At 45.1% G+C, this 13,684-nt stretch overlaps 1 protein-coding gene across 1 annotated transcript in view; it reads left to right on the top strand.

The window, feature by feature from the left end:
- Positions 1-609: 609 nt before the first annotated feature.
- Positions 610-13,684, top strand: part of LOC120035901 (inactive phospholipase C-like protein 2) — an 81,671-nt gene continuing 68,596 nt past the window's right edge. The window contains exon 1 of the mRNA XM_038982368.1: positions 610-986. Coding sequence (XP_038838296.1) covers positions 663-986 — 324 coding nt within the window. The 5' untranslated portion in view covers positions 610-662. The remainder of the gene's footprint in view (positions 987-13,684) is intronic.

Here is a 13,684-nt window from a genome sequence, read left to right as displayed (position 1 = left end):
CTCCTCTGCTGTTAATATGTTACTGTGTTTTAGCCTGGAAATGGCTTAGGCTACAAGTTGTGGTATGAATGAACATTAATCATTTCAGTGTGAGGAACATTAATAATTTAAGTATACGTGTATGCGTGCGTGCGCGTGTGTGTGTGTGAGAATGAGCGCACACGGACATGGATCTTGTAGGGAGGGGACAAGCGAGCAACTCACATAACAGCGCATTGTATATAGCTGCATCCCGCGGATGCACGTGGGGAAGCTTCTGATGTATCATCTACAAGAGCGGATAGGAGAGTAGGGACCAGGCGAATAGGACGTTCTTCTGCATGCAGCCTCGGCGCAAACAACAAGCTTGGAGAAAAACGAAAGCGCGTGTAAACGCTAATTAACGCCTTTTTATTAGCCGGAACTGTTTCTGAGGGGACTCCTTATGAATCCTTGCAGTTAGCTAATCACACCAGATCACATACGGAGAACCATCTGTTCATTTTAGAGCGACAAGAGTTTGTTCAGCCAGAAGCGGACGGTTCAATCAGTCTATCCTAGATTCAGTGGACTGCGCTTCGTCTGTAGACTGATGATCTTATGTGGTCTACACAGCCGTGGACTCATGTTTTGAAACAATGGGTCAATGCACTAAGTTGAATGTGTTGCTGTAACGTCCGTGGATGATGGCAGGGGTACACGCTTCCGAGGCTGTGTCGGGACATTTTCAAAATCCTACCATTGCAGCCTCTCCCGCACAGAACGCGACACAAATAGCGGGGTTGAACAACAATGACGCCACCGTGCTGCCTCCGACTGGCACCCGGGCATACCTGGACATTTCGGCGGCTGCCTTTGCCCACGGGCACCCGGTCTATGGGGCGGAGGGAGTTTACACCAACGGAAGGGACATGGACCACGGGAGTCCTTGGACTGGCAGCAGCAGCCGTGACAATTCAGCCGAAAGGAGTCATGGAGGCGTGAACACACCTTGCGGCATTATGAAGGTTGGTTTGTTTTCATAAAGCCTACTTTATAATGTCACGTCAATCATAGGAAGCTCTTAAAGGTTGCGTTAATGAGGGAATCATTATCTCACAGCTCTCGCAAAACCACATGACCCCTTCAGGTAGCCAGTGACTAGCCCTCATTGTGATTCATTCTATTGTTATGGACCCAGGGTTAGATGAACTGTTTGTTAGTGACAGAGCTGTAATAATAATAATAAAGGATGCTCAGTTGTTACTGTGTAACAAACTGATGGTCTAGTGCCGGGTAAACATTTTGCTGAGGGGAATGTTATGAGGTGGTCTATCATTCGCCGTTAGGCTGCAAGGCTCCGAAACAGTTACAATGTTACAAAGAAGGTAGGACTAACTGATCCAATGCTCTGAAGTTTGCGTGATGTCCTTCTTCATGCCTTGCGGTGCTGACGGTGTGGGAAGCTGCTGCCGGCGGCTGCTGCTGCTGCAAGGTTAGGTCACCAAAGGTGAAATAAGATGCATGCTTTAGCTGCGCTCATAGCAGAGGACAACCTTTAACAGTTATGACATTCCCTCCCTGGATAGTACAACATGCCTCTGTAACGGATGTGAAATGGCTAGCTAGTTAGCGGGTACGCGCTAGTAGCGTTTCAATCAGTTACGTCACTTGCTCTGAAACCTAGATGTAGTGTTGCCCCTTGCTCTGCAAGGGCCGTGGCCTTTGTGGAGCGATGGGTAACGATGCTTCGTGGGCGACCGTTGTTGATGTGTGCAGAGGGTCCCTGGTTCGCGCCCGAGGTCGGGGCGAGGGGACGGTTTAAAGTTATACTGTTACACCTCTATAGTCGAACTACGCTACTGTTCCAATAGACTTGTAAATATAGTACTATGTAAAAGAAAAACTGGTAATGCTGTTTACATCGTACGCAAAATTGTTTGTTGACCGTTAAGATGAGGCCTAGCCGCAAAGTCTGGGCTCATCAAGGGAATTTCAAACATAAATGATAGGCCTACATATTACAGAGAACATGTCTGCCTGTAGTCACTATTTCCCCCAAGTCTCATGTCTCCTACTCCAGGATGTCTTCAGTCAGATGGTGTAGCATGACAGAGACAGACAGACTGGGGGGGCTTGTGGAGAAGCTCTGTGGAGGTGGGAGTTTTTGGAGAGAGAGTGGCATTCTGTCATTACAAGCCAGTTTGCTTAGCAACCAGTATAAAACCATGAAGCTATCCATTCACCCTGTTATTGAATTCCCTGTGGATGTGCGGGCGAACAAATCTAAACACTGCCTGCTCTCTGGTTTGATGTGCTTCTCTGAGGTGCAGGGGAATCCTTGAGAAAATGAACAAGTTCCTGACTGTTGCTTCTCTTCACCCCAGGGTGTTTTGCCCTATTGATGAAACGCAAGGCTGTTCTTCCAGGAAATTCCATGGAATAGTATAATTCGAGGCAAAGGCCTAAATCCCTCCACTCCGAACTTCCCTCCGAAAGAACTGGAGCCATCTACTGATGTTCATAAGTTCAAACTTCATAACAGAAATATGGCAAGAATGCAGAGCGGATCATGTTGTCAACATGCTCTAGGTCTTAAATCCTCTAAAGCTTATTCTCCGAATGTACTGTCCTGTTCATATGGCATTGTATTGTTATACTTATAAGGCTTTGTTACAATATTTCTTGTGATGCACATAGTGATAAACATGTTTGGACTTTTCGTCTGTAAGTTAGCTCAGCCGTGTGGCAACATTGAACTCTCATCAACTGTTGCTATTGGAAGGACCAGGATGTACTATCAAAGATGCCGGACAAATAGAACCAGTAAGAAGACTCATTCCTTTGCTAGAGTAATGCATCTATAATGTAGAGACTGCCTCGACCCAGTCAGATAAGAGTTAATTGTCCGTATGGCTTATGTGATTTACGTTGAGGAGAGTTCACCACTGGATTCAGGGTCAACACTTTGAATGCCAGGCGTGAAATGCCAGTTGACAGACAACTCACCGTAGGTTCTAAGTGTGTGACTCTGTCAGGCCTGCGTGTGATAACCCGATTAGATACCCATGTCCTCTTTTAGCAGCGCATCAGAGCATCACTGTCGTTTCCTGTTCTCATTCCAATATGGATGTGTTGGTCCTACAGCACACTGACGTCCGCTTTTATTCCTGCATGTCTCCTAAAGGCCTACACGCATCCTTGGGCGTAAAATAGTCTATCTAAAGGGTTAGTGTTCTGGAACCGCTGTCACAGAACAATTAGGGTCAGCGGTTCTTTTAGATCGACTCTGCTGCGAATGCAGCCAAGAGGGCATGTTTATTCATAGAATCAGAGAGGAGCGTCGCAACACAGTGAACTTCGTCGTCAGTCACAACATGGGGAACACACAGATAGAGAGTGGCATGATGGGAATCTGGGTCAGCTCTCCTGTAGTAGAGCCTGGCGATATGGACCAAAAAATCCACATCGTGATAAATTGCCTGAATTGATGCAATAATGATAAATAGAAGGATAGTTTATAACATTAATGTGCAACAAGTTTTTTTAAACGTTTCCTTTAAACTACAACTAGTCTGATGGTTGTAACCATCAACTGTCCCATTAACAATCACCCATATTAACACTTACTTCATTTCAAACTTCACATTTCTCTAGTACAGGCTACGTATCATAATGAACCATATCAGGAAAATGCCTGCGATAAGTGATTTTTGGTTTATTGTCCCATCTCTATCTTGTAGTGTGTTGTGGTGCTAGTGTAGTTCATGTGTAGTGTAGTTGGAGCTTCAGTACCCACACACACACATTTCATCAGCCTGAAACATGAGCTGAGGGGTCTGAGCAGTCTAAAGGGGGGAGTGGGGTAGAGAGGCAAATGAGCAATTACAGCATTGTGCTCATTACAGAGTTATTCCGGAAGATTGAAAACAAACTTGTTATTTTTTAAACCTCCTGTTTGGACTTGACGTGTCAATGTATGGCATGAGGGAGCAGTGGAGAACCCATCTATGTGTGTATTGTTGAACCAGCCAAATCCTGCAAGGCTGTCACACCCTTGGAGTGGTGAGTGACTGTCCCATGGGTGGAGGGAAGGGAAGGCTTCCAAAGTGGTTGGAGAGGACGGGTTGACGGGGGCTATTCCAGTCTGTTTTTTTTAAGCAGGGCTGTGGACAGCTGCAGGCTCCTGCCCTGCCTGCCTCACTTTAGCTGACTGTTGGGAAGACGTCTGTCTGCCTGCCGGCATGCCAGCACAGACCAAGAGAGGGATAGGACGGATCTTCCCCCAGCACTGTTGTGACCAAAATGAGTTTCTTTATCTCTCCCCTCTCCCTCCCTCCCTCTCTGAGTGGTTTTTGACCTCTGGAGCAAATTAAAGGTCAGTCTTATTCAGGGCGGTTACTGGAAAGATGAACATTGTCAGCATGACAAAGCAGAGCAAAAACATGACGGGATGAAATAATAACAGATGTTATACAGAGTAATACACAGAACCGTAACCACAGTGCTTTGTGGTCACGGAGCTAGCTGTTGGGACCTAACTGCATGTCACCACACCCATCCCCTCCCTCTCTTCACCAACTCCTCACCCCAGTCCCCAGTCATGTCACTGAGGGGCAGGACATCAGCTCATCCTGTCATTTATTAAACACCTTTCCACTTTATTAACCTAGTGTGTCCTACTTCTGGTTGGCTAACAGTCTGGCTAACAGTAATTCAGCTCGCTATCCTGTACCAGTCCTGGTCACATGGCTCTATAATACATTAGTCAAGCACTCAGAGAGTGTGAGAGTGAGATTAGTTCTCTATGTGACTCTCTCTCTCCTTCTCTCTATCTCTCTCTTTGATAGACAGAGATATGTGACATGGCATGGCTCTCAAGAGAAGACAGGCTATGTGCTCACTGCCCACAAAATGAGGTGGAAACTGAGCTGCACTTCCTAACCTCCTGCCCAATGTATGACCATATTAGAGACAAATATTTCCCTCAGATTACACAGATCCACAAAGAATTCGAAAACAAACCCAATTTTGATAAACTCCCAAATCTACTGGGTGAAATTCCACAGTGTGCCGTCACGGCAGAAAGATTTGTGACCTGTTGCCACAAGAAAAGGGCAACCAGTGAAGAACAAACACCATTGTAAATACAACCCATATTTATGCTTATTTATTTTCCCATGTTTACTTTAACCATTTGTACATTGTTACAACACTGTATATATACATAATATGACATTTGTAATGTCTTTATTGTTTTGAAACTTCTGTATGTGTAATGTTTACTGTTAATTTTTATTGTTTATTTCACTTTTGTATATTATCTACCTCACTTGCTTTGGCAATGTTAACACATGTTTCCCATGCCATTAAAACCCTTGAATTGAATTGATATGTGTCTGTTATATAGATAGAGAGAGGATATTTTTTAAATAGATGGCGACGTTCGACAATGATGTTTTAAGGAATGTTTTGGATCGGCGGTATCTGAAGAACTCTGATTTGAGTGCAGCAGTCTTACTTACTCCTTTAAATCTAGGTCATATCTAAATCCAGCTCCAGTCGCATTCAAGGAAAGAGATGATTCTAGGTTATACATATAGAAAGGAATCTCATTCGCAATCGAGCATAGACTCTGAGGTGCGTCTGTCAAACCATTCCCCCTGTACTGGTGGTGTGGTGGAGGAAATTCCATTCTAGAGCTTTACCCAATAACCACTCCTTGGCTTTGGATGAAAACCCACCCCCACCCCCCTCCAGTCATTAAATACATAAAGCCCTTAGAAGTTTACCCAGATGTCTCATAGTCTTTATCTGATAGTTCGGCAGTGCCAGAAATTCCCACGAGCCCCTGATTGATCCCTTTCCTGCCAATGCTGCCCTGGGCAAATATGGAATTCTATCCACCAACGTTGAATCCTGGGATTTTCTTCATCCACACCAGGATCGGAGAAGCACCGAACTCAGTCAGATCCTTCTCAAATAACACTGATTACATGCTGATGGGTCCCATCGGTACCGCTTGGCGTGCGGTAGCAGAGAGAGCAGTCTATGACTTGGGTGGCTGGAGTCTTTAACAATTTCTAGAGCCTTCCTCTGACACCGCCTGGTATAGAGGTCCTGGATGGCAGGGAGCTCAGCCCCAGTGATGTACTGGGCCGTACCGCACTACCCTCTGTAGCGCCTTGCGGGTGGATGCCAAGCAGTTGCCGTACCAAGCGGTGTTGCAGCAAGTCAAGATGCTCTCAATGATTATGAATATTAAAGAACACAGTTAATGTCTCCTCATCTCCATCACTATGATAGACCACCCAGAGACATCATGGAAATTAAGTTGTCGCAGTCTCACTCTGGACAGAGGACTATGAGGTGAAGGGGAGGCAAATGATGAGGAAGAGGAGGAGGAGGGTAGATGAAGATGGATTTGGATCATGGCAGAGGAATATGCATGCTCAGTTTTCTGGGACTCTTTTGGCTGTTGATCTCAAAGCAGCCATCTGTGAAACGCACACATTTCAAATACTTTATTTGGATCCAAAATGAAGCATTGACATGCGAAGGTCCCACATATTGCATAAGTCATGCATGTGCACAGGCACACCTATCCCAATCCTCCTCTCATCCCATGTTCAAACAATCAACACTAACAGCAGGAGACCGAAAGCTCTTGGACATCAAGTTTGATTTTTGGAGGTAAAATGTTACGATAAATGAAAAATAAATAGCGTGTACTCTTTGTTCAAAGTCCATAATGCTTGAGTCCATATTGTGGATCACGAGCACAAATACTAGCAAATGCCCTATCCCAGTTGAAAGCACAGTTTGAACAGTAAACAGATTTCTCTGACTGGCATTTTCTCAAGCACCTCTTTTCTTGCCAATTCCTTTGAAGACAGATGCCTCATAATATCCAAATGTGAGGGTTTCTCGAATATTTTAGTGCATCACAAATAAATTAATCTTAGCCGCTCAACCACACAGAAGCATTTGGTCCCTTTGTCTGTCCCTTATGGGCAGTGAAGTGTCATGCTAAAGATCCCTGTTTGGTTCTAAACTATTTACTGTGGCACCTGGCCAGGGCTTCAGAGCAGAACTCTTGTCACAGTACTGAGAGAAGACTAGTAGAACTATGCTCTTGTTTCATGGGGGGCTCTCCTGAATTTTTTATTACACATCTTCCCTTTTATCTGTTTCGTTTGGGGATAATGACTTGTGCTAAGTGAACAGGAACCACAATCAGCCGTGTGTGAAATTGGGGCCCAGATAAAGAAGAGCTTTTTGAACGGATTTATTTGGACACTGGGGTGTGCGGGTAGACGCCTGATTTTAATGTGCCTCACAAAGCAACAGCGATGATGCTGACAGACAGAGGCAGTGGCAGTGGTAGGGTCCTCTGACGTCAGAAGAGCAGCGAGGATATCATTGGATTCTGGATGAAAGTCTGATCAAAATGTCTGTTGAGGTCTCGGAAATTAGGTTTCAATTTTAATAAAAATGTGGCTGTCTGATGTGAGAAGTGAAGCGGTATTTGGTTTTAGAGCCGTTCACTGGGTGATCTACCGATCTGAGGGTTAATTGCTGCACTCGGGCCATTTGAAATGGAGAAGTAACGATGAGTAGTATTCTGATATTATCCGCTCAATATTTCCCTGGGTCATTTGGGCCACTATGGCGCTGGTGTGATGAATGAACGTGGCGGTATCGCTGCAGCAACAGCCTCTCCGACGGTCTCTTGTCATCTGACATGTCGTTTGGTGGCCTTTCAGATCTCACTTCCCCCTCTCTGACTGAAGTGACTTCCTTTTGATTGGATGTCTAGCTCTTCTTTTTGTTCTGAGTTTTGACTGAAGGAAAGACATGGAAAACAAGAGAGAATAAAAAAGATGTCATAAAAAGGATATGGTGGTCGATATGCTGAAGTACAACAATGAAAAGAAACCAAATGTCTTTTCGTTGTCATTTTAAAACATCAAAGATGTATGACAAAGATGAGAATCCGAATTGGGAATCGTCAGAAAGTATTTTCGAGAAGGTTGTCCTCCGGAAGATTTTGTGAACTCTTAACAGTTTTAGCTTCTTCTCCCAAAGTGTCAATCTCTAGCATTACTTCTGATCGAACAGGGGTTAACTAACATTTTGATGTTTCACCCTCCCCTTCACACACTGTCCTCCATTGCCCTCAGTTGCGTAATGTCAGTGTGTTTGATGGAATGTCGTCTAGAGATCCAAAATCACTCGAGAGCCCATTCAACGGGGGCCACGCCCCCCTCTCTTCTCTCACCCCTCACCCAAGACTGGCACCTTAACTATCCAATCCCCCCCCAGTAAGATGCCATTGGAGGAGGCCTGAAACCCTGAAACTCCAGCTTCAGTCTAATCCCACTAATCAGATTTAGGGAACGGAAAAGAACACTTTCTGTTTCAGGGTTGTTATTCTTTCCCCCTTAATTAAAGTGGTAGAAATGAGAGAATAACAGGTAAAACCACAGTGATTCCTCCTGGATTACTTGGCTGTGTTTGGGCAAGCAGCTGATCTGTTTGATTTGGCCAGTGGTGGACAATGTCTACACGTCCACACCACTGCATTCCTATCTCCCTCGTTACTTCCTCTCTACTCCTCCCCAGGTGTTTTCGTTGTTACTAGTACACTGAACAAACCAGCTCTGCACTTCCTTCAGGCAGGATAGGGGGAAGGGGGAGAAGAATGGGGGAAAGGATAGGGGGAAGGGGGAGAAAAGAGAGGGGAGAGAATGGGATTGGGTTGGGTTTCACACTGTCAATCCGCAACAGGAAGTGAGTTCAGCATCAGCTTTTAGATTGTGGTTAGTCACGGTGCAGCACACATCGGCTAGTCGAGCGTTATTAGCGTTAGCCACCAAAACAAAGAAAACTGACCTCAGCAGTCAGCAATGTGGGCCAGATATATTCTTGACCTCTGCTACTCTACAAACATACTGTAGTAGTCTGAGACATACTGAAAGCCAATCATAATTGAGGGGTAAATCCTTCACAACTACAATGAGCTGAGAAAAAACGTAATAATAGAACGCCTTAACTAACCATAACAGGAAGGAGGAAGTGAGGTCGCTGACCTTGGTCCCTCTTGACCCAGTGGTTGAGTTTTCGTGTGGCGAGCCAGGAGCCAGGGGATGATAAGCGGTGAGGGAGGGAGCTGAGTCTGTATCTCTACCTCTACCCAGGCCTCTACCCAGTTTTCCAGCGACAGGGTAATTCTGATGGGCCCACAGTCCAGCCTGCCTAGTTCACAGAGTGGCAATTATAGTGTTCTCGTGCCCTGACAATGTCAGAGAGGACACTGCTCTAGTCAAGCTTAATAAACGTGTGTGTGTGCCTGCGTGTGTGCCTGCGTGTGTGTCTGCGTGTGTGTCTGCGTGTTACAGAGTGTGTGTTTGTATAAGTGAGAGCTGAGAGTGATACTTTGACATTACACACGGTCATAATGTGTTTTGCACATAACACATTGCAGGACACTTTGCCCCTGGTTAAATACAGTGATTCTGCAAGTGTGTGTTCGTCGCTTGGAACAGAGCAAGAGAGTGGAGGTGTAAACTGTCCTATAGGATCAGGGACCCGTAGCTCTGCTGATGCTGTGCTGCTTGTCTCTGTGTGCCTTCTCTGCTGCTGTGTTTTAAGAGCTGCTTCTGTGTTGCCTCTCCCGCCACATGTGGCCTCGTTCTGTTCAGTTCCTCTATCCCCACACAGTGCTAAAACCCCAGTCCACAGACCTACACCAGTCAGCAGCCTATTTATAGGCTGTGGCGGGATTGTCTGCCCTACGATAATGAGCACATATCTTTCATTTGTTCTTAGCCAACCAACCAGCATCCTCAACCAGCCCAATGTCTTGAATCAAGCCGAATGTCCTCAACCAAGTCCAATGTTGTCAACCAAGTCCCTGTGTATCTTTGTGGCTGTGAAGTGAAATGTGATGGGGTTAGTGTACCATCCTGCTGTAGTCTATAGATCACAGGGGCCCTCATAGAGAGGGGCCCATCATGCAGAGGGCTCACACAGTCGGTCAGGCTATTCCAGCACTTGTGTATTGACCCGTGTGGTTGATGATTGGAAGGCCAGATCGTGCCAGCCACTCACAGATGGTGCCACGGCTTGCCTTGGCACAGATGGCAAAGGATGAGGAGGTAGAACTGGGGCTTTAAGTATAGGAGGTGTGTGTGCTTGTGTGCTCAGTCACGTGTTTCTTTAGGACATTCGTTATCTTTCGTTAAGCGTGTGTGTGTGTGTTTGTTTTGAGTGTGTCTGTCTTTCTGGCTGTGTGTAGAGTGCCATCTGAAATGGAATTTGTCAAGCGAGCAGACAGCAATTTTTCTCAACAAGGGGAAAATTCCCCGTCCTCTGTGACAGTCGATTTAGAAAGAGAAAATGAACAGTTTGTTTCTTTGCGATGGATTAATTATATGTCTCATTCCAATTTAGCACTTCCCTCTGGACTTGGAGTGTACATGCATGTGTGTTTGCACGTACGTGCATGTGTTCGTCTGTGTGCATGTGTGAGAGAGAATGAGCAACATAGAAATGGCGATCTGTGTACACTGGGTGGAAAAAGTACCCAATCTGTCACTGTGTGTGTGTTTGTGTCAGAGAGAGAGAGAGATGCTGTGTATGAGAGGTTTGCGATGGTCAGTGCATGTGTCAGTCAGTGTCTCAGAGGGGGAGAGAGAAAGAGATGGGGAGGGAGATGAAGAGGGAGAGGGAGAGAGGGAGGGAGGTTGGGAGGGGGAGAGAGTAAAAGCAGTGTTTGCTGAGTTTGTAATTTGATACTGAGACTGAGCAGTAACTAGAGACCCAGCACTGAGAGGAGAGCAGCAGAGAGTAGAAGGAGAGAGCTGTACTGCAGTACTCACACAAACGCGTCTCTCTGTACCACCAGAAAGTGCTACGGGGACATGCAGAGGACAAGCTGATCTTGTCTTGGTTTAATCAATGAACTAATGTCTATTAATTCATGTTTTTTTTTGTGCACTGATAAAAAACAGACTGGCAGGTGAATGATTAAATGGATGCCACTAAGTTGATCATCATTGCTTTACCTGTTGATTTGGATCAAATGAGCAGAAAGGGACATGCAGTACAGCCTGTCAGAATCCTATCAGACACCCATCAGGACAAACCTTAATACGGCGACCCAGTTTAGAACGACAGAGTGTTAGATAGGGACACGGATGAACCCTTTTAGAACCATTTTAGATGGAATCAAAAGGGTTCTGCAGGTCAGGGAGAGAGGGAGGGAGGGATGAAGGGGGTGCAGTGGACTGTATCAGAAGCCAAGGACAGAAGGAATCCAATTGTGTGTGTTAGAGGTTGCTGGATTGATGGAATTGGGGTTGGGGTTGGTCTAATGGGTCCGTGTGTGTGTGTGTGTGTGTGTGTGTGTGTGTGTGTGTGTGTGTGTGTGTGTGTGTGTGTGTGTGTGTGTGTGTGTGTGTGTGTGTGTGTGTGTGTGAGTGTGTGTGTGTGTGTGTGTGCATTTGTCCATGCCGTGTGTGTGTGTGTGTGTTTGCGAACATGTCCATGTGTTTATATGTGTTGGGTGTTAGACATGGTTATCGCTAAGGGCTCAGATACACCAATAGCGTTAGCTGGCCCCGAGAGTACTTAGCACCTCTGAACAGAGTGCGCACCGATTCTACATTGCGTGAAAATGTTGGCAGTCGGACGTCTACACTGGGTGGTCCCTAAAACACAGCCCGCTGAATGATCGGCAGACAGATACTCGATCCACGTTCAGTGTAATGTGTGCGAGCCTTAAGACATGGTCTTAGTAGAAGGTGTGTGTGCGCGTGTGAGGGTGATTATGCAAGGGATTGGCCGGAGATGACTGAGGAAGTAACCCATGCTGTGCCAGCGGTAAGGGGATAACAGATAGATCAATGCCTGCTACAAGACTGCTCGGTGGAGTGTTAAAACATGGATGGTGGTAGAGAGAGACAAAGGAAGAGAGATACAGGGCAGAAGGAGGTGGAAAGAGCTTGGCCGAGGGAGAAGAACCACATTGATAAATGGATAGAGAGATAGTGCTTCAGGTGCTAATCCATTATGACTTCTCATCACCCAAAGCGGTTGGTTAATGATAACCCTGTGTCTAATGTGTAGCTGTGTGTTTAGGCTTCTGCCCCAATTGGGTCTTTCTATAAATAATGGAGCCAATGTGTGACATTGTGATAAAAAAAATCAAAATGGTTAGATTTTAATTTTTTAAAATGTCATGCAGTTCCACATGAATAAAAGTGAAAATATGCAAATTGGCCCGTAACTCCAGCTATACAACAACATAGGACTAGGACTATACATCCTTTAAGCAGGGTTCATTTTTATAAAAATACATGTATTTAACCTCTATTTAACTAGGCAAGACAGTTAAGAACAAATTCTTATTAACAATGACGCCCTACCAAAAGACAAAATACCTCCTGCGGGGACGGGGGCTGGGATTAAAAATAACTACAAATAATAAATAAAAATATAGGACAAAACACACATCACGACAAGAGAGGCAACACAACACTACATAGAGACCTACGTCAACAACATAGCAAGGCAGCAACACATGACAACACAGCATGGTAGCAACACAACATGACAACACAGCATGGTAGCAACACAACATGGCAGCAGCACAACATGGTAGCAGCACAAAACATGGTACAAACATTATTGGGCACAGACAACAGCACAAAGGGCAAGAAGGTAGAGACAACAATGCATCATACAGACATTGACTATTCAAATTCAAGGACTTTCACTTAAATATTTTTAATTTTTTTAGGCCTTGCCAATGTATTGATATTCAAATTATTATTACTTTCTAAAATATGTGAAAATAATGTTTTAAATCAACATGGGAATTTTATTGAATATCGTTCTGATCCTTTCTTAAGGGAATGACATAACAAAAACAAGATTATTATCAATGACTAATCAACAGCTGTAACAAGTTGTCCAGTGTAGGAAATCCTCACTGGTCCCCTAGTTTATAGAAAGACCCAACTTCACCGGGGCTCTGTACTCTATTGGGAAAGTGGACTGCCTGTCCTTTTTGATGTTTCCAGGAAGCCTTTTTCACAGCCTGTTTCCAGGAAAACAGAGGGACCAGGGTTATGATCATTTCCATTTCAGTTCATGGAATTCCACAGTTATGGAAATACACTTAGACGCTCATTTTTCACTTTAAAATGTATGCCAAACGAAGCCATTGAATTCAAAATTTTACAAAACCAAAGAACTATACACAATAATTACATTGAAAAATGTACACAGTAAATAATAATAAAATACATTTACTGGAAATCTGTGCATTTGCAAAGTTTGGTAACAGAATTACAGTAATCTCCCTCAGTTTTATTACTATATATTTTTTAACTCATTTTTTGTGATATCCAATTGATAGTTATAGTCTTGTCCCATCGCTGCAACTCCCCTACGGACACGGGAGAGGCGAAACACGACCCTGCCAAGCCGCACTGCTCACTTAACCCGGAAGCCAGCCGCACCAATGTGTCAGAGGAAACAAAACACTGTTCAACTGGCGACCGCTGTCAGCTTGCAGGTGCCTGGCCCGCCACAAGGAGTCGCTAGAGGGCGATGGGACAAGGGAAATCCTGGCCGGCCAAACCCTCCCCTAACTTGGACAGCACTGGGCCAGTTGTGCGTTTCCTCATAGCTCTCCCAGTCTCAGCCAGCTGTGACA

This window comes from Salvelinus namaycush, chromosome 3 (assembly GCF_016432855.1).
Source record: "Salvelinus namaycush isolate Seneca chromosome 3, SaNama_1.0, whole genome shotgun sequence".
Lineage (NCBI taxonomy): Eukaryota > Metazoa > Chordata > Actinopteri > Salmoniformes > Salmonidae > Salvelinus > Salvelinus namaycush.
The sequence above is the reverse complement of the archived record's forward strand: the minus strand, read 5'-3'. Positions and strand labels throughout refer to the sequence as shown.